The sequence below is a fragment of the Artemia sp. Qi Xiang Cuo genome, chromosome 6 (assembly GCF_049724085.1).
Source record: "Artemia sp. Qi Xiang Cuo chromosome 6, ASM4972408v1, whole genome shotgun sequence".
Lineage (NCBI taxonomy): Eukaryota > Metazoa > Arthropoda > Branchiopoda > Anostraca > Artemiidae > Artemia > Artemia sp. Qi Xiang Cuo.
Window position 1 is genome coordinate 76871742 of NC_142799.1, and position 21551 is coordinate 76893292.

At 35.0% G+C, this 21551-nt stretch overlaps 1 protein-coding gene across 1 annotated transcript in view; it reads right to left on the reverse strand.

Annotated features, from left to right (window-relative positions):
- Positions 1-10051: 10051 nt before the first annotated feature.
- The window catches only part of LOC148951611 (uncharacterized), a 53403-nt gene continuing 41903 nt past the window's right edge, over positions 10052-21551 (reverse strand). The window contains exon 2 of the mRNA XM_089090372.1: positions 10052-10782. Coding sequence (XP_088946498.1) covers positions 10081-10782 — 702 coding nt within the window. The 3' untranslated portion in view covers positions 10052-10080. The remainder of the gene's footprint in view (positions 10783-21551) is intronic.

The following is a 21551-nucleotide window of genomic DNA, read 5'->3' on the forward strand; positions in this document are numbered from 1 at the left end:
GCTGTTTTGGTCGAACACTTCCGATCAAAATTTTGAGCTAGCCGTCTTATTTCGCATAGTTGAAAGGGGGAGGGGTGTTTGACCTTTTGTGTCCGAAAATGCCAATACCATTTAGGTGAAGTATTCAGGGAATGTTGAACTAAATCAAAACACTATGTGCTTGCAGGTTTTCAAAAGGATGTATCTCAGGAATGAATTAGAGTAACTAAGTTGGAACTTTCAGCGAAAGATGAGGGGGATGATCAATTAACCAAAAGGAAATATGTTCACGCTACTACTACTATGACTCCCACGGCTACTACTGCTATTACAAAAACAGTTTCTATGGTGTTTATTTCTAAAGCCAAGGATATTAAGGTGAAAATGTTGAGGAAGAAGTTGAACTAAATTGAAGCACGCTGTTTGCATATAGGTTGTCCAAAGAACGTATCAATAATATCTTAGGAACGGCCTAAAGTATTTAGTTGATACTCCCAGGGCATGATGAGAGGGATATTAGACTGACCAAAAAGCAATATGGGCATACTATTAGTGTTACTAGTACTATTGTGCTCAAATTCACAATTCTTTAGTCCGTTTATCCTTGCCAAGGTAAACTCAATAGCAGACATTTTGGCACAATTTGGCAAAATCGTAGTCCATTTTGTTAAGGCCAGAGAAGAACGAGTAGTTCCCTTAGTCCACTTAAGTCCTTAAATTTAAAGTCATTTTAGGATAACCCTAAAAATGTCATCCTCAAATTTAGATTAAATTTCTATTTGCCGAGTTTGAATATTTACTAGAAACTAAGTAAAATATTCAGCATATTTATAAAGTCCTGCAGGTTCCGTAAATGACACCACAATCAGTGGCGTCATTTCCGGGGTGGGCAGTCCCCCGATAATTCGGAGAAAAAATTATTATATAGCCCATGCCCCTTGACTCTCCGGATGGTAACCCCTTTTGCCCTTCCAATAAAAACGCTGGAGATACTTCCCTCACCACAACACTAATTGCCCTTAGATAAGAGTGCCGATCCCTGAGCATTAAGGAACAAGAAGTTCCGTTAGAATTAAAATCTCGATTGTATTGTATCCATACATTTAATTTTGAGAGGGATTGTCCAATCAAAAAAGTTCATTCCCAAACTATTTAAAATCAGCACAATCAGAAATACTTGAAACCACCCTCAAACTTGCTCAAGGGCAAAAGATCAGAACAAATTTAAATAAGCACTATTTTTCATCCTGGCTCCTAGACTCTTGAAACTTGTTTTGGTTGGTGGTATTTGTTAAGGATTAATAAAAAAAAACGCAAGTTTTTCCGAGGGAAGTAAAGAGCGAAGTGATAAGTAGGAATGACCCAATTGATCCCACCCCTCACCCCTGCTGCCATCTACAATTTAGTCTAATGCTGACAGTTTCCAAGAAATTGATTGCGTAATCGAAGGGGAGAGAATTTCCGAGAAATTTATTTGTTGGTGTTCATCCAGGAGAATTAACTCCGGGGAAGTTTGCACATGCGCTTTCAAGGTCAATTGATTAGTTGGTGTTCGTCCAGTAGAATTGTCTCCGGGCAAAGTTTGCACATGCGCATTAACGGTGGGGATGAGATATTTTGATCTTAGAGATGAAGAGATTAACGTGGGAAATGGTTTCCTAGGAATTTCAAATATGAAAGCGCAGGGATGCCAAAACAAAAGGAACACGCAGAAATTACGTTTAGGGATTATTTTGGCGAAACCATTTTGAGACATTTTAGAAGATGATTTGGGCGGAACCGTTTGAGGTATTTTAGAAGATGATTTTAGAAGATGATCTGGGGTGAAACTCTGTGGTCGTTATAATACACAAGTTCGATCTGAACAGCGTTTTGAGGTCCCCTACCCCAGAGGACCCCTCCTACCCCAACCCCAAAGTCCCCGGGCCCCTAACCCATTTTTTAATACTTTTTTGCGCACTTGAGACATAGAAGGGCCCCCACATTTCAAAAGACTTTATTATATCTTTTAAGAACATGTTCTTTTCTTAATGTCCATCCTAAACCCATTTTACAAGTTGAAGTACCTATCCCTTTCACCCACACCTTTACTATACAGCTTTTGAATGCCCCAAAACCAAGCAATACTTTTCAAAAGGCATTTCAGAACAACTTCTTTTCTTAATGTCCCTCCTAAGCCCATTTTACAAATTGAAGTACCCATCTTTTTCACCCACAACTTTACTTTACAGCTTTTTGAATGCCCCAACACTAAGCAATACTTTTCAAAAGACATTTCAGAACAAGTTCTTTTCTTAGTGACCCTCCTAAACCCATTTTACAAGTTTAAGTACCCTTCCTTTTCACCCACAACTTTACTTTACAGCTTTTTGAATGCTCCAACATCAAGCAATACTTTTCAAAAGGCATTTCAGAACAAGTTCTGTTATTAATGTCCTTCCTAAACCCACTTTACAAGTTGAAGTACCCATCCTTTTCATCCACAACTTTACTATACTGCATTTTTGAAGGCTCCAACACCAAGCAATACCTTTCAAAGGCATTTCAGGACCAGTTCTTTTCTTAATGTCCCTCCTAAACCCATTTTACAAATTGAAGTACCCATCCTTTTCACCCAAAACTTTACTATACTGCTTTTTTGAAGGCTTCAACACCCAGAAATACTTTTCAAAAGGCATTTCAGAACAAGTTATTTTCTTAATGTCCTTCCTAAACCCGTTTTACAAGTTGAAGTACCCATCCTTTTTACCCACACCCTTACTTTACAGTTTTGAATGCCCCAACACCAAGCAATACTTTTCAAAAGGCATTTCACAACAAGTTATTTTCTGAATGTCCCTCCTATACCGATTTTACAAATTGAAGTATCCATCCTTTTTACCCACAACTTTACTTTACAGATTTTTGAATGCTCCAACACCAAGCAATACTTTTCAAAGGGCATTTCAGAACAATTTCTTTTCTTAGTGACCTTCCTAAACCCATTTTACAAGTTGAAGTACCCATCCTTTTAATCCATAACTTTACTTTACTACCTTTTTGAATGCCCAACACAAAGCAATACTTTTCAAATGGCATTTCAGCACAAGTTCTTTTCATAATGTCCATCCTAAACACATTTTACAACGTGAAGTACCCATCCTTTTCACCAACAACTTTACTTTACAGCTTTTTTAATGCCCCAACACCAAGCAAGACTTTTCAAAGGCATTTCAGAACAAATTATTTTCTTAGTGACTCTCCTAAACCCATTTTACAAGCTGAAGTACCCTTCCTTTTCACCCACAACTTTACTTTACAGCTTTTTGAATGCTCCAACCCCAAGCAATACTTTTCAAAAGGCATTTCAGAACTATTTCTATTCTTAATGTCCTTCCTAAACCCATTTTACAAGTTGAAGTACCCATCCTTTTCACCCAAAACTTTACTTTACAGCTGTTTAAATGCCCCAACACCAAGCAATACTTTTCAAAAGGCATTTCACAACAAGTTCTTTTCTTAATATCCATCCTAAACCCATTTTACAAGTTGAAGTTTACTGGTGAACACCAAGCAATACTTTTCAAAAGGCATTTCAGAACAAGTTATTTTCTTAATGTCCTTCCTAAACCCATTTTACAAGTTTAAGTTCCCAATATTTTCACTCGCCACTTTATTTTACAGCTTTTTGAATGCCCCAAGACCAAGCAATACTTTTCAAAAGACATTTCACACCAAGCCCTTTTCATAAAGTCCATCCTAAACCCATGTTACAAGTTGAAGTAAACATCCTTTTCACACAACTTACTTTAAAGCTTTTTGAATGCTCCAACACCAAGCAATACTTTTCAAAAGGCATTTCAGAAGAAGTTCTTTTCTTAATGTCCATCCTAAACCCATTTTACAAGTTGAAGTACCCTTCCTTTTCACCCACAACGTTACTTTACAGCTTTCTGAATGCCCCAACACCAAGCAATACTTTTCAAAAGGCATTTCAGAACAAGTTCTTCTCTTAATGTCCTTCCTAAACCCATTTTACAAGTTGAAGTACCCATCCTTTTCACCCACAACTTTACTTTACAGCTTTTTGAATGCCCCAACACCAAGCAATACTTTTCAAAAGGCATTTCACAACAAGTTCTTTTCTTAATGTCCCTCCTAAATCCATTTTACAAGTTGAAGTACCCATCTTTTTCACCACAACTTTAATTTACAACTCTTTTTCTTAATGTTCCCTCCTAAACCCATTTTAAAAGTTGAAGTACCCATCTTTTTCACCCAGAACTATACTTTACAGCTTTTTGAATGCCCCAACACCAAGCAATACTTTTCAAAAGGCATTTCAGAACAAGTTCTTTTCTTAATGTCTCTCCTAAACCCATTTTACAAGTTGAAGTACCTATCCTTTTCACCACAACTTTACTTTACAACTTTTTTGAAAACCAAATATCATGCAAGGTTCCACTTCAGTTCAGATTTTTCTCAAAGAGATGAAAAAATTTAAAATACTGTTTCAAATTTTTCATAGATGATAGAAAGTTCAAGTTATCTTCTGAATTTTATTAAAGAACTTACAGTTCAATTCTAATTTCTCCAGAGAAAATAAAAATCTTCCACTTCAGTTCATAATTTCACAAAGTCACAAGGAAATTTAAAGTTGTATTTAAACTTTTTCCGTAGAAGATAGAAAAAACTATTCCATAGTTGTGAATATTTTCCCGGAAGATAAAAAGTTCTACTTCAATTTTAAATTTTCTCAACGAAGTGAAGAAAAGTTCAAGTTCTAGTCTGAATTTTCTCAATGAAAAAATAAATTAGTTATTGATCAATTCTATTTTTTCCAAATAATATAAAAAGGTTCCACTTCAGTTCAGATTTTTCTCAAAGAGATGAAAAAACTTAAAATACTGTTTCAAATTTCTATTAGGACATAGAAAAGTTCATGTTCTTTTCTGAATTTTACCAAAGAAAACACTCCAATTCTAATTTCTCCAGAGAAAATAAAAATCTTCCACTTCAATTCTTTATTTCGCAAAGACACAAAAGAAATTTAAAGTTCTATTCTAATTTTCTTCCATAGAAGATAGAAAAGCTATACCTTAGTTGTGAATATTTTCCCGGAAGATAAAAAGTTCTACTTTAATTTGAGATTTTCTCAACGAAGTGAAGAAAAGTTCAAGCTCTCTTCTGAATTTTCTCAATGAAAAAGAAATTAGTTATTGATCAATTCTATTTTTCCTAATAATATAAAAAGGTTCCACTTCAGTTCAGATGTTTCCCCAAAGATATAAATTTAAAATTCTCCTCCAAATTGTTTGTAGAAGATAGAAAAAGTTACACATTGATCGTGAATATTTCACTATGAAGATAAGGAGCTCCACTCTGATTCTGAGATTTTTCCCTAAGACATAACAAAATTTAAAATAACGTTCTAAATTTTAGCGTTGAAGATATGAAAAGTTATTCTATGATTGTGAATATTTTCCAGGAAGATAAAAAGCTTCATTTTATTTCTAATTTTCTCATTGATGTGAAGAAAAGTTCAAGTTCTTTTCCTAATTATCCCTATGAAAAGAAATAAGTTACAGATCAATTCTATTTTTCAAGAAAAATAAAAATTTTCCCCTTCAGTTCAGATTTTTCTCAAAGAGATGGAAAAATTTAAATTACTGTTCTAAGTTTTTCATAGAAGATAGAAAAAGTTATACTTTGATCATGAAAAGTTAACTCAAGTCTGAATTTTATTAAAGAACTTACAGCTCAATTCTAATTTCTCCAGAGAAAAATAAAAATCTTCCACTTCAGTTCTTAATTTCACAAAAACACAAAGAAATTTTAAAGTTCTCTTCTGAACTTTCTTAGAGAAAAGAAAAAGTTATAGTTCAATTCTAATTTTTTTTCAAAGAAAATAAAAATTCTCCAACTTTTTAATAAACAATCTAAGCGCTTAACACGCTAACGTTTCCTAAGATAATAGAAATATAACGAAGTAATGCATAAAATCTTTTTATTGAAGTAACAACATGTAGTAACAACATAAAAATATGTTACAGACATTATTTTACATTATTAACATCATTGAACAACATTGAACATTCTGAATCTGTTCCATAAAATAATTTATCGAGTTCTCTGTCTCTCTTGATATTAGAGGTACTCGCTTCTCTTAGTTCATAACCCCTAGAATAATCATTCATCCATTTTGAGTCATATACAATTTCTACTGGTATGTCACCTACTGATTCAATACACGTTACATCCTAGGTATTATTTGATTCATTGACTATATGATCAATAGTAATAATAATGCTCACTTGTGCATCATATTCCAATCAATGTATCATTATTTTCATTAGTGATATTGTCTGCTAATGCTCTTTTTATTTTACCGGCAATTTCACTGTCTATTATCACATTATTTTTACAGAGGCAACAGTTCTGGCACGTATACAAGATATGATTTATAATGTTGGTGCAGCAGTAGGACCTTCTTTTCCTTTCTGATCTCATTCGAATGCTAACACCGGAGAGATAATAATAAGATCTGTCAACGTGTAACATATTACTAGAACTAGTAGCTGGAGGCGGTCCCTCTTTATCAACCATTATTTTTAAGTTGGCATTTTCTTCTAGCATTAACTTATCTGGGAATAATATTTTCACATATTCGCATTTTGAATAATGAGGTTTCTTCACTACTCCAAAGGAATTTAACTCCTCACTGTCATGACAACTTAGGCACACGTTCCCAATAAGATCTCCACTACTACTTGTTCCATAGTTCAAACATATCTCTTTGTCAGCATTCAAGGCAACAATGACTTTATCATTTGCACTCACTTTCTTCGAATAATTCATTTTCACGTCTTTTAAAAAAAATATGGTGTAGGTGTTTATCCATCCAATGGTAAAAAATTAGTGACCTAACACACGCAATAAACTAGATAGTCTCGATAACCTACCATGGAGTACCACTGGGAAAGCCACTTCCAATGTAAGAGCAGCCATAGAGCAGCGAAAAGTTTTAAAATATATTAACTCTGATCCACAAAATGGATTTACACTATAATCTCCTATGGTATTTATAATCTATGCACAGGCAAGTAGCAAGGTAAATCAAAAGACGCCACGTATTCAAATTGAAACTTTTGGGAGGATGATGTTGCAAGGTCCAGTAGGGCTTAAATTGTGGATAGGGAAAGGCTGCAGAGTTAAATCTAAAGACGCTAAACATACCCAGGCTATCAAAATAGCATATCTCCTATATCTTGCGGGACATTGTTCAAGTTCTTAGCTAATCTGGGTAGCAGGAGGGGCGAGAGAACTTCAAATTTTATGTCAGGGGGCATCCCTATCCATCTAAAAATTTATTCACTAGAATCCCCCATAGGACTTTGATTATTTTACGTCTAAAGAGCAAGGCACATTCAAAAATAGTATGTGGTGAAATGGGGTTTCGAGTTTTAGTGTTACAGACAGTTAACACTTATTACGGGGAGTGTTAGGGGTCCAAGTGAACCCAAGTTTTGACTTGGATAGATGGTCACTGGAAGCTCAAAATGCCTTCTTTTCATTCTATCTACTCGTTTTTGCACTATAAATCTATTTAAGGTTAGGTAGCAAGATAAATCAAAAGATATTATGTGTTTCCAGGTGATGAAAGCAGTGGGTCTGCAATTTCCTGAGAATATCTTATGAGATTTTAAGAAAAAGTTATGGGAAGGGGGCATAATATTTCAATTATTGACTTGGAAAATTATTCTGTGACACAGAAATTATTCTGTGGAAAAGATAAGAGTTCAAAAATATTTTTTCTTCTGGTGGTTCGTCCAAAAAAGAGTCGACAATAGGACTTTAACAACACGTCCATAAGCTCTTGGGTCAACGAAACCCTTATGCAGGGGTGCCCTTAGATTTAAAAGGGTAATTTTCTTGGTTTTGTGATTAAAAACCTCTTTTTTAGTGTTTTCATTGAAAGAAGTTCTAATAATAAAATTGCCCCCACCCAGATTTTGGAAAATATAGTTTTCCCCTCCCCTCTTCATTTTCGTGAATTGGTTTCGTTCAAGGTTACTTGACTTCAAGTGTTTTTAATCATTCAAAACCCAAAGACTTTAAATGTATAAAAACATGGCCTTGTATATCATCTCTCCATTCAGCTTTAATCAGGCTTTCACAAGTGACATAGAATTTGCTACTCTGTTTTTTTTTTCTTGTTGCTTGAAAAAAAATAATACAAATTAGCTAGGTTACACATCCAAAAGGATATTGGGATGAAGATCGACACAATTATTCATGTACTTGTTTTGTATCACTTTTTGGTTTGCCTTACCTGAACAAAGGATTCGGATTGCTTTGGTATTTGATGCATTCCTAGGCGGGCTGCCCACCGTACACGTCTCTTCGATTCTATCAGAGTTTTTCAGGGTCAAGGTGTTCCACGGCAGTGTTCAGCCATCTGGCTGTCATTCTTTTATGAGCAGGAGTCAAACAATTAAAATAGCCATCTGGCTTTTGTCACAATGGCTAAAAGGGGCTTTTAAAGACTCTCTTGATTACTTTAAAGTTATGAAGTTTCTATGGCAGTGCCAGATTTTTGTCATTGCTGCCACACAGGACCATGAAAATAGATCAGCAAACTAATTACTCAAATTTGACAATGCTTTTCGTTCGCGAAAATTCCAATATTAACAATCCGTGGACAACTACATCTTCATAAACAAGCTACACTTTCTTGAGTTATTTGGTATCTTGTCCCTTGGCCTTTTTCTGGTGGATCACCCTCCGTTTCTTTCGTTTAAATGTGGTGCCATCTATTACCAAAAACCACATAAATACATATGGAGCATTTTTCCTAAAAATTTGAATTTGAGCTACTCATTTTTAAAACTTATATACTGTGAATGGGTGTTTGAAGAGATTTTCAATCTTTTCTTAATTTTTTTTCCATTAAAGGATGGCAGCCAAAATCTGAAAATGCTAGTTAAAAAATGGTGGTCAGTCTTTTTCTCCACCACAGTTGCATGCAAAAAAGGCAAGATTTTATTTTTAATGAACAGCACAATTGTTAAAGGTAAAATTACTAAGACCTCTCGAGAAACTTGTTCTACGTCTGGACCTCAATTAGCATTTATTTCCCCATATCGAATTAAGTGAGGCTCAGGCACACATGTAATAGGGTATCTCAAGGCTTTCTTCCAAAGTCTCAAGGTTTCTACCATTTTTTGCATTAGTTTATTAATTTCGTGATTAATTTTTCTTGAATCTACCACTTCCCCATCGTGCACATTGTTGAGGATGGTCAATAGCCATAAGATATCTCCTAGCAAACTAATACCGTTTCCTTTTCTAGTTCCATTGATAAAAACGAGTTTTTGGATCACGTTAAAGGTAGTATTTTTGTACAAAAACAATCATCTTGCTAGATTTTTAACTCTTGGCAAAGATGCATCCACAAAGAATGCCCCTACTTTCCAATATTCCTTCGTCATTTCCCAAATTTTCAGTTAATTACTTTACTTTTTTATTACCCCTTTCAAATTAGACTTGTGTCTACTTGGAAAAAATTGTGTATGGCAGAGGAATTCTTTTATCGCCACGCCAAATTTATAAGTTTCATAAAAGGAGAGGTGAAATTGTTCAAGGTATACGCATTTCGTTATGTTTCAGAGAATTTCTAAGAGGAGAAATCTGAGGCTTAAACAAATTCGTTCCGCCAAAGAAAAAAAGTCAGGTTAGAAGTTAAGGTACTAAATTACTACAACAATTTGAAGGGTCTAAATTGCTTCAAAATTCTGCTTGTCTGGAAACATGAATCTTTTGACAATGAATAATCCAAATGGACCAGCAGGTCCATGTGGAGGACTGCTGATCCTAGACTCCCTTGACATCTCTGTATATTACTACAAGTTTCTGCACACGTAACGCCCTTTCAAACACCAATTTTGACATGAAAGAAGAAACAAATATTTATATTGACATGAATATACCTCAGAGAAAGTCTGTTATCCCTCCCCCTCCTGTATACCTATACGGCAATGTTATTCTAGCTGCTTTATTAGAGCTAAGAAACAAAGAATTATCTTAACTTTTATTTATTAATGTAAAAATAATAGACTAAAACTATAATTGGCAATCAAATTGATGACAGCTGCCACTGAATCCATGTTCAATTGTTGATCCCAAGGCATTTGGTAATAGGTCAGTCACTTGTATAAAAACGTCCCGAGCTCCAGGAACCATTCTCAGAACGTTTGCCATTTCACATCCAAATCGTCTTGAACAACCATTCAAAGCGAAGTTTCCAAAAACAGACGATATTATTGAACCTAAACCGTCCTCTTCTGGAACAGACAATCCTCTTCTGCGGCGGTAATCTTTTCCATCATATTTTTCCATTTTATCATATGCTTCTTTGTGTTTATATCCTTCATCTTTGTATCCATACCGTCCGTAGTAGCGAGGAGGATAATACTTTTTCTTGCTTTTGCATATTTTCTTATTCATCAGTCCCACAATAAGAGCTACAACAACTGACACAATAACTGCAACGACGACAACTACAACAACCACGACAACAACAATAGGTTTTATTATCGGTTTTAAAGGTTTCTTCAAACCGGCAGGAAGAGGAATGAATTTTGGTAGAAATCCTGGGAGCTCTTCATCTTGTTCTGGGGGAGCTGGACTAGGAAATGTAATTACGGGAACGTAGTTTATAGCTGTATCTGGAGCTGGTGCTGCAGCAGTTATTTCGAAATTACTCATCGCTGGGACTGAAGTAAGAGCTACTGGAGGCTGGTAACCATCAAGAGAGGCCATTTTCTAAAAAAAATGTTAATTTTAAAGAAAAAAGTTCCGATGTTTAAGTCCAGTGTATGCCAGTGTATACGCAAGATAATATAAGGATAACTTTTTAGTATTAAATACCAGAGACCCAACTGACCGACCATAGCCAAAGTCAAAAGAAAAATAATAATAAGAGCTAAGAAAACAGGTCTTTGGTGGTTAGAATTCATAGAAGAAAGATATAACAAAGATGTCTAGCTTACATAATCAAAATGATGTTCCAACCGTACATGAAGAAAAAAAAAATGAAAGATAAATAACAGAAAATGAAAACAATAGCTCTTCAGGGAATAAAACAAAAGAAAACGAAACAAGAAGATTAAAAAAGTATTTTTAGAAGCAAGTCATATAGTAAATATAATATTTCATAAATACAAGTCAATATACAAATATTTGGCTAAATCTAAAAATTAACGGAATAGAATTTGCCCTTCAACCAGATTTTGTTTTAAGCCAACAGCAATACAATTAGCACATACACTGTAAATAATGGGCTAGCCCGAGGTTAGACAAGTTCATAGAATGAGGGAGGGGTCCTGTAAAGAACAGAAATTTTTTCTGGAAACATAATGCATAGACTTAAAATCAAAACTGTATTTTGTTTTTCTTAGGTTTTGTCAAATGAAAACTAAAAGTCTTTAAAGGTTTCGCCAACGTTGAAGAATTGTACCAGAGTTGGCCCTAGAGAATTTGGTTTTTGAAGCAAATTCTGATACAGTTTTTCAGCATTCTAGCTAGTATTTGGTAGTTGTTAAGCGATGGGGAGGTGCTGGTGCCCTTGTGCCTCTCTGATTTAAACAGGATAAAGCACTACTTATGCTAACAGCTGTATTACTACCGCAACTGGTAACTTATAGGAGCACCAAGCCACCCAAGGCCAACAAAACTGTATACAATCTTTGGCAACCTGTCATCCTTAAAACGTGACCGTGCCATCTAAAGCTTTCTTTGGTAATTTAGCCATTGATGCACTGATTAACATTATTTAGGGTGTAAGATTCATATTTTGGTAATCAATCTTGGACCAAAAGACAGGCCGCTCGGTTGGGAAAGGGTCATAAGTAATGATAGGAAACAATAAATTCATGGGAGAGAGTAAAGAACAAAACTCTGAATAGATTGAGCTAGGGAAGAAGTGTGTGTGGCACTATTAGCCTCAGGTAGGGGCACCAATTGGGAGGGCAGACGGGCCTTGCCCTTTCCAGATGTAGGAAAATACTTACTTTTGGCATTTTGTTTGAGAAAATTGAAAATAAAAATGCCCCCGCCAAAAACAAATCCTTGTATCCCTTTCCCTTCATTTTAATGCATTGGTACCACTTGCCATAGGCGGTATTTGGGCTGTGATGAGTTGTGGAAGCAGCAAGACTCCAACATATTGCTATAAATACAAAGTTTGATATTCTACGCATACACTCCTACTGATTGTGGCCGTCAAGTACAATCCTTGTGTCATGGTTGCAGAGGCAGCTGCAACCTAGTAAAAAGTGAACCACAGCCCATAGTAATGAAAAGTTGAAAAGCTTGTTTTAAAAAAACTGTCTTGTGAGAAAAAATTGCCATCAGACGCTGAATCAGGAATGATAACTATTGTTTCGGTCAATCAAAAGTAAAAATTTATTGCGAGAAGAAATTTATGGTCATTTAGAAAAGAGCCTGAAACCTCTTGAAAATGGCGTCAAATCGAAATAAAAAGTGCACCATTGGAATCAGCATGGTCCAAAACCTTTTGTAGGATAATTACAGTCCCCCACCTTGAACACCAAGGAAAATGACTTTTTTGCATGGGTAGCACTGATCTGTCTCCCTTTTTTCTTTCTTTTTTCTAGAAGGGATAGGGGTGGTCAGAGCATCATAGAGAGGTGTGCAATAGATCATTCGAAAGGGAATGAAATTTTTAAGTGCCCTTTTTAAGTGACCAAAAATATTGGAGGGCAAATAGCCCCCCCTCCCTGCAAACAGCCTCTCCCACAACTAGTCCTATAAAATTTTGAGATAGCCATTAGCCCTCCATAGTCCCTGGGGAAGGGCTGTATGTGGTATCAGGAGTATCGATATCCCGCGTATCTGTATCGCACGTATTGGTATCGCATGTATCGTATCGCGAATATTGCGATCCGCTGTTGGTGTTTTTTTTCAGTCATTTTCTAGGCTTATTTTTTAAAGCATGTCCCGGCAAGGTATCATGGCTGCAGCGGTAGCTGCAACCTTTTAAAGTGCAAACCACAGCCCATAATTACCAAAAGTTAAAAAAAGCGTCCTGAAAAAAACTGCCTAGTGAAAACAAATTCCTATCTGACACTGACTCAGGAACGTTAACTATTATTTCGATTCGTCTTAAAAGTAAAAGTTTATCGTGAAAAGAATTTTAAGGTGGTTTCGAAAAAAAAGCCTCACACCCCTCGAAAATGGCGTCAGATCCAAATGACAAGTGTACCATTGGAATCAACATGGTCAAAACCTTATACAGGGAAGTTACAGTTCCCCTCCCTGAACAACAAGGAAATACATTTTTTGCATCGTTAGCACTGATTTGTCTCCCGTTTTTTTTTTTTTTTCAACAGGTCTAGCGGGCTACCAGAACATCATAAAGAGATTCTTAATGACTCATTCAAAAGCTATTTCTCATATCAACGTGCTTTAAGGTATAAGGAAATATAGTTTTACTTTGAAATAAGTTGAGCTTTCTTGTCTGCAAAATGAATACGCAGAAATTTATGTATAAAAATTATCTTTTATCTTTTACAATTGCTTTTTTTAAATACATTTCTTGTTAGTTTCTGTAAAGCAAAAAGTTCATTGCAAAAAGAAATTTATGGCAATTAAACCCCTTGAAAATGTCGTCAGATCAAAATAAGAAGTGTACCATTGGAATCAGCAAGGTCGAAAACCTTATACAGGTAAATTACAGTCCCCTTCTTTGAACAAAAAGGGAAATCCCTATTTTCATCGGTACCACTGATCTGTCTCCCATTTTTTTTTCTTCTTTTTTTCACCAGGCCTAGCGTGCAACCAAAACATCATAGAGAGATGTTTAATAGCTCATTTTAAACCTATTACTCATATCTACGTGCTGTTTATCAATTTTACAATCAAAAAGTGCCATATAGCACTAAAAACGGCACTTTTGGTACCACTTCTTAATTGGAAGAGTTTGGAAGCATAAAACGGTACCATTGCAATAATTATGGTCCAAAGCCCTTAACTGGAGGTTTATTATATCCCTCACATATACTTTTCCTTCAGACCCTCTTAGTAAGTTTTATAAATCACCTATTCATTTTAAAAGTAAAAGATAACGGCGAAAAAATTTAACTAAAACTAAATTCTTTTCAACTGAAATCTACCAAAAATTGAGATTAAATGATGAACATTTTTGAATAGAACCTTTAAATTTCACTCTGCGATGAAGCGTGTGTGATAGTTCTAAGGGCGGTAATTGAAGGGAAGGGACGTTCTTGCCCCCTTAGTTTTTTGTTCCTGCCTAGGTTTTTAAAAACACCTTTTTTGGGTCATTTCATTGGAAAAGATACTTTTTCATTAAAAAAAGGGGGGAAAGAACCGAAAGTGCACTTTATGGGAATGTGCTATCAAGTCAAATTTATAAAAAGCGATTAGGTATAAATATAAGCTGTTAAATGAGTCCTTAAACCGTTCTCTTTTGTTACAGTAGCCTCCTAGTTTCTGCTAGTCAGTAGGCGATTTACAAAACCATGTCTTCATTATGGCTTTTTCAGGGGAAGTCGGCCGAGTAAAAACCGTTTTTTGTTCATTGAAAAACAAAACGTTCCTGAAAAACATGTATTGTTTTGTGAAGTATGGATGATGAACGTCATGTTTTATACTGTAAGTTTTTCGTGGCTGTCAAGGCTGTTTTCAGTATTTTCAATAGGTGTCTTATCTCCCCTAGATTGGTTATAATTAAAAACTACATTAAAATAAACTATAAACTGAAATTTGAGAACTCCATTGAAACTTAAAACGAACATACATTATTCCGTATAAATAAAAAGACAATGGCAACGTTGTTTCTGGATTAAATTTTAATCAAAAAACGAACAAAGATTAATTTAAAAAAAGAACAATGTTTTTCCAAGGGAAGTAAAGAGCGAAGTTGAAACTTAAAACGAACAAAAATTATTACTTCACAGCCTATCTAAGATATTTTTAATAAAGCTACTACAAATAAACCAACTAATTATGTTTCCTAATGCTTTTAGGATTATACAAAACTAGCGCTTTACTCAAAACACAAAAGTGAAGTATGAAAAACAGGATTATTGATTTAAGAGTCAAAAGTGAGTATGTAGCCTGACAACACTAAACGAATCTATAAAGCTTCCCATAGTCTTGCACCAGTTGTGACATTGGTAATTTTCAGAATACAATTAAATTTTCTGAAAAACATAAGCGTAAAACTAAATATTTTTTAATAACCTCGAAGTAATTGAACAGAATACAGATATATTAGATTGATTTATCAAGCAGCATTTTGCTCTCACCAGCTATAATACCAATAGTGGGTAATATATAGTCTTAAATTGTAAGAAATATGCTTTAGTATCAATCGAAATGGAGATCAAATAAGACATAATATGAACTCTGGAAATCCGATTATTTCTATACTATCAAGATGGCCTTACTTCGAACTTGTGTACAAAATAATCATGACAGATTGCCCTTTTCAGAACCAAAACGAGAGCCAGTCATTGAACTGAGCCATTGTGCAGAAGTGATACCAAATTAAACGTAAAAAAAAAAAGTTAAACCCTAAAATGGATTGTTGCGTTTATCCTAAATGGACTGATCCTAAAAGGGATTGATAATATTTTGTTTCTATAAAAAGTGACCTTAATTGGTTCGCTTTTACTGTACCAAAACTCCTATATTATTTTGTGTTTTCAGTAAAGCGCTAGTTTTGTATAATCCTAAAAGCCTAGCGAAACATAATTATTTGGTTTATTTGTAATAGTTTTATTAATATATGTCAGATGGGCTGCGAAGTAATAATTTTGTTCGCTTTAAGTTTCAACTTCGCTCTTTACTTCCCTCTGAATTTTTATTTTTTTAAATTAATTTTGAAAAATGTTACATTTTTAGTAGAATAACCAACTAGTTAATCTACTGAAAAATTACTGTTTATCCCTATCGATGATGCACAGATATCCGTCTCAGCCCCCCCCCCCATAGTTTAACATTTGATACCCCATTATAGTATAACATTTTTGGCTATAGCGACCAGGAAACCGATAGCCCTTGCCGGTCATAAGTTAGAAATAAGGCCATAGTAATCTGAAACTGTTTTGCTTTCTTTGCAAATTAGCGACCCTATCACAAAGCTAATTTTGTTTTGCATAGATAGCTGTTCACAACAGCTGCTTGCTGCTCATGAGTAATTGGTGGAAATCTACAAAAATGCAGGGGGAGGGACAAAGATTTTTGTTTAATGCGAGTACAAAACAGGTGCTTTTGAAATCTAGGGGGAGGGAGGTTACTTTTGTTTCGTCTTCAGAAATATAGAAATTTTTTAAAAGGACTAGTCATGAATCAACGGCGCCAATTCAGGAAAATATAGGAGGAAAAACACTTTGTGTCCAGTTTCTTTAATGAAGATACAAAAACAGCAATTTTCTAAATCTATGGTCACCTTTTATCTTATTAATGAAAACTCAAAATTTTGTTTCAAAATCTAAGATGGACCAATTGCCCCTCCCCCCAAAGAATTGGCACCCCTGTCCCAAATATAAATGAAAATAAAAGTGGATAATTTCGGAGACCACACTGCCTTTCCATGGCGATAAATAGAAGTTCAAATAGGGGTAAAAAATTCTTTTAATAGACAGTGTTTCACAAACAGTGACAGAAATTCACAAAAAATACCAGATATTTCGGCCATACATGCAGTGACCGTCAACAGTAGTAAAACTCTGTAGTTTTAGTGAAACTCAGTACCGTAGTAAAAAAGTTAGCATGGTTCTAGGCGTTTACCAGCCGGCGGAAAATACCCCCCAAACACACCGTTTTTTTGTTAGTTTCTTCGTTACTTTAGAAACAAATTCGGGCTATAGATTTGCACATTAAGAGGGGGGTAAAGTATAGCGGGTCTGCATGCAAAATGTGTTTGATACAATTATTCTGCATATTAGATATATAGATAGATAAGTGTATTATAAAGCCAAATATACGGCCATGAACACAGTGAAATAACATAAATGAATATAGTGAATGGGGGGGGGGGGGGGTTAGCACCCGGAAAATACCCCAACCCGGAAAAACCCCCACACACGGAAAGTAATACCCCCAGAAAATACCCCTCCTTGGAAAATACCATTGCGGGAAATACCTCCCTCCTGTGGAAAATAAGGTTCCTAAATTTGAAACTTTTATTTTAGTTATTTTTTAGTTTCGTTGAAACGGAACGGGAAAAAGAGGAATTTGCACACCAGAAGTATCTTAAAAACTTAGAAAAAAAATACAAATCCATTTGTGTTGAAAAAATTTCCATATGAACTTCTGCAATTTTTGGCAGTAGCGGGTGCCAAATTAAAAAAATATATAGGCGAATAATCATTAGTCAAAATTAGGCTAAAACATATGGCACAAAAAAGTTTAAGAAGGTTTGGCTGTCCTTTTGAAAGCCAACAAATTTTACAATGTTTAAGTTTTTACGGACGAAAGCGTTGTCACATTCTACGAGTTGGTTTGTCTTATCTTCCAAGTGCAAAACTACCACAAATCACCCTTAACAAATAAATACTACTAATACTACTAGTAACAACCCACCGCAGCACCAAGCCGCCTGATGCCAACACAGCTACGCACGCTCCTCCTCCATCCCAATCTATTCTATTTAACAAATAAATGAAACCCAAAACTAACAGAAATTACAATAGATACCCTAGTCAAACTCAAAACGAGCAAAAATTTAAAGGAGTATGGCTGACAAAACCCATGTCTTCATCAGACAAGAAAATAATAAGCACTTTACTTATAAAAAAAAAGAATAAAAACCGTGTATTGTCAGTTTGATATACACATTCTGATTCCTTTTAGTCTTAATACTTCTTTATTTGTTAAAGTCAAAAAAGTGAAAACATTTAAAACGTATATTGTTTTCAGTAAAGAGTAAATCATGTCTATATGGGGGGAAGAAACTAACGAAAAAACCGGCGTGTTCTCGAATTTTACACAGCGTAAACTGGAGTGAGTGGCGCATAATACACAATTACGGTGTTTCTCAAATCCTTTTAAATCCGCCACTCACTGCATATATGACCGAAATATATGGTATTTTTTTGAGAATTTCTGTCACCGTTTGTGAAACACTGTATATTAAAAGGATTTTATCCCTATATGAACTTCTATGTATTATGAATAAAAGTATCAAAAATATACAAATAGTTCATTGCGTAAGACAACATTGCCACTTTTAACATAAAGCATGGTATTCGTAATATATGTAACACAACAAATGCACACGTTTTCAGATTTAGCAGGGAAAAAAACACGAGATGTTCCATATTTAAAGCTCCCTAAATCCAATTCAGGTATTATTTCTCAATTTCATCGGCATTGTTTCTTATATTTTCCCTCCCCCACCAAAACAAACATCTGGGTACGAGAATTTCCAACAAATAACATTTCTTAAAATAATAAAAAAAACATTTCAGCACGTTACGTCTTAGGCCAGCGGAAGTGATCCTTATTATTTAACACAGTTCCTTAAAGGTGTCTGAAAGGCCAAAGATAGGAAATAAAACTGGAATTACTGAAAAAAAAAACGGAAGCTAGAAGCTATTACTAATATCATACATATAGACAGGTACGCAAGGACGTACAGGAGGATTTTAGGGTCAAAGTCCCTTCACCCCAAAATTATAAAATTGTAGTTTTTCACTTTCCAATTAATTTGCCCCTTTCAGTTTTGCCCCTTGAAACAAACTGCTGGATCCAAGTGTTTAGCCAAATTAACTTTTAAAAGGTAATTTTCTTTCTGTGCACAAGCTGTTTTTCATTCTTGTGCAATTAATATTTTTTCATTGTTATTTTCCAATCTTTTTTTTTAGTTCTTGGAACACATTTGCCGGAACATAAAGAATGAATTTGATTAATTTGGCTTCTAGGAGGGCAATAGATAATAATTTTCCATAAGATGGAGGATCTAAAGAACCGTAGATATAGTAGAAACTAATATTAATATAATACACAAAGGCACCTATGCAAAGTGGCAAAGAGGGTGGGGGGTGTAGAGTCTAAGATAAGCTTTACAAATGTTTTTTTTTTTTGGGGGGGGGGGGTATTTACTCCCTAAAATCTAAAAAAAATATTTCTTTAATCTCTCACGCTGTCATTAGCAAGTAATTCACTTATTTTTTGGTGGATTTATTTTTGAATTACGTATCTACCTTACTTAATGTGCACTACCTAAATATATATCCCTCTGGTATTTCTTTTCAATTTTTTTTTTAACTATAAAACTAGTCAAGCAACAGAGAAACCTAAGTAATCGCCAGTATACGATCTGTTCAAAGTTACTTACTTATATAAATAGGTATAACAAGAACCTTCACTGAATTTCAACTTATTTTCAAATACTAAAAATTCAAAAAAAAGAAACAACTTATTATTCTGTTTTTGAAATGATTTAAAATATATAAACTTAATTTAAAATTTCTTATTTTAAATATTAACGTGTTTATAGGTTAAGTATGACAACTAAGCATAAACTAAATAAATCTGACACAATAGCTTACCATCAGAGGTCATTTCAATATTGATTTTACAATAATTCAGGAAAATGAATTGTTATCTGCTGAAGGAAGTAACAATTACTAAATACTATCATGTAAATCGTCACGTACGCAGAAATTTGCCTAGGGTGGGTGCAAGACTTCTGGGAAGGGGGGGGGGGGGCACCAGTGGGATATAAAACTAAGTTTTTAAATTACAATTTAAGTAATACCCAATGGAATACACAAAATTAGATAGAAAACACTCATTCTCTATGTATTCAAAGAAAAAAAAAATTCGAAATGGTGTATTACTTCCATTAAAGAATAGTTGAACTTTAGCATACGGAGTGGGAGGTTGAATGAGGAGGTAACCAAGCACCCTCGCATGGATTCTGTCGCATGTCATCTTAAATTTAGAGTCTAATCTCCCAGGGAATGATAGGAAGACCAAGAAGAGCTCAATTTCGGCTAGACAGACGGGGCAGTAGAGGTGGGGATGACCTACAAATGTCATTTCAGCGATTAACCTAGGTGTTTTTAAAATAGAATGCCCTATGGGACCTACAAGGATGCATCCTGGGGGGGGGCTAGGGGTTTTGAATATGACCCTGCCAACAAGGGCCGTGACAAAACGGACAAGATTCCGCCCAAAAAGCGACAGTGTAAACATGAGTAAAGACATATTTCTCATTAATGTTATCGAAAAAGATATTACCCCCAAAAATATTTTACTGAGCTTATGGAAGCTTTGCATTCCCCTACAAAATTCTGGTATTGTTGGAGATGTTTCTGGTACGTACTTTTGACAGTCAATTTGACAGAGCGTTTTTTGAATTTGCTCAACGTATCCTGAAAGTAGTTGCAAGCAGAAGTAGTCGCCAGTAGCTGCAGAATGGTAGTAGCCACAGTAGTTCCATTGCAACTGAACTTTCGTGTAGATAAACCCTGTGAAACTGAACCCACGTGCAATTTAACCCGCGTTTTACTGAACCCTCGTAATACTATACCCCGTATAGCTGAGCTTTCTTGCAACTCCACGATCAATAGGATGGATTTGAATAACTCAACCCGATGCAACGCTGCCCTTATTCAGGTTTCTATTTTGAGTTTTTTTTTTATTTAAAATTCAAAAGACTAAAAATGGCTTTGTCATAGCCAGAGCCTTTGGCTGGTACAAGTAAAATACCGCACATCAGTCCATGCAAAATAACCCTGTTCTAACAAGGGAATTTGGGGAGGGGGAGTTAACGACTCCTTGGCCTTCAATATCTTAAAATTGTTTCCCTTGGTGTTTTTGATCTCGGTAATGTACCTTAAAAGTGTGAGTTACGACGCAAGCCAGGGGTCTTACTATTATGGTGGCTTCTATCTCACCCACTTTGATGGAGGAGGGTTAAAAATGGGGTGCTACCATTTCGGCGAACCATCACAAACACGAAACGTCATAACATCCAACCGTCAGAACCTCGAACCGTCATAACATAATAAAATTATAGATTTATATAATAGTAATAAGTATATACTTTCCCCTAAGCCCCATAACTAATTTCCCCCCCTAAACCCCAAAAAACTGAAGTTTTAATAATTTCGATGTTATGACGGTTCGAGGTTCTGACGGATTTTGCACTGCTCCTGACGGTTCGATGTTATGACGCCTTCATGTGCCTTGCCCTTGCTTAGGATTCTTTAACGATGCTCAAAACTTGAAAGCAAACAAAAATATAGAAAGTTGATAAAGAGTTAAAATAAGTGTCATAAAAACTACCGATAGATCTTAAGTAAAACAGAGCAAAAGATATATCTACCGTGAATGCTCATAATTTGTAATTAAATTTAAAAAAAACAAGTTTTTTTAACTGAAAGTAAGGACAAACATTAAAACTTAAAACCAACAGAAATTATTACGTGTTTGAGGGAGGCTGCTCCTCAACACCTCACTCTTTACACTAAAGTTTTTTAGTATTTAAGAAAAAGCTTCTTATTGTTCCGATTAAACAAACATCATTTTTCAAG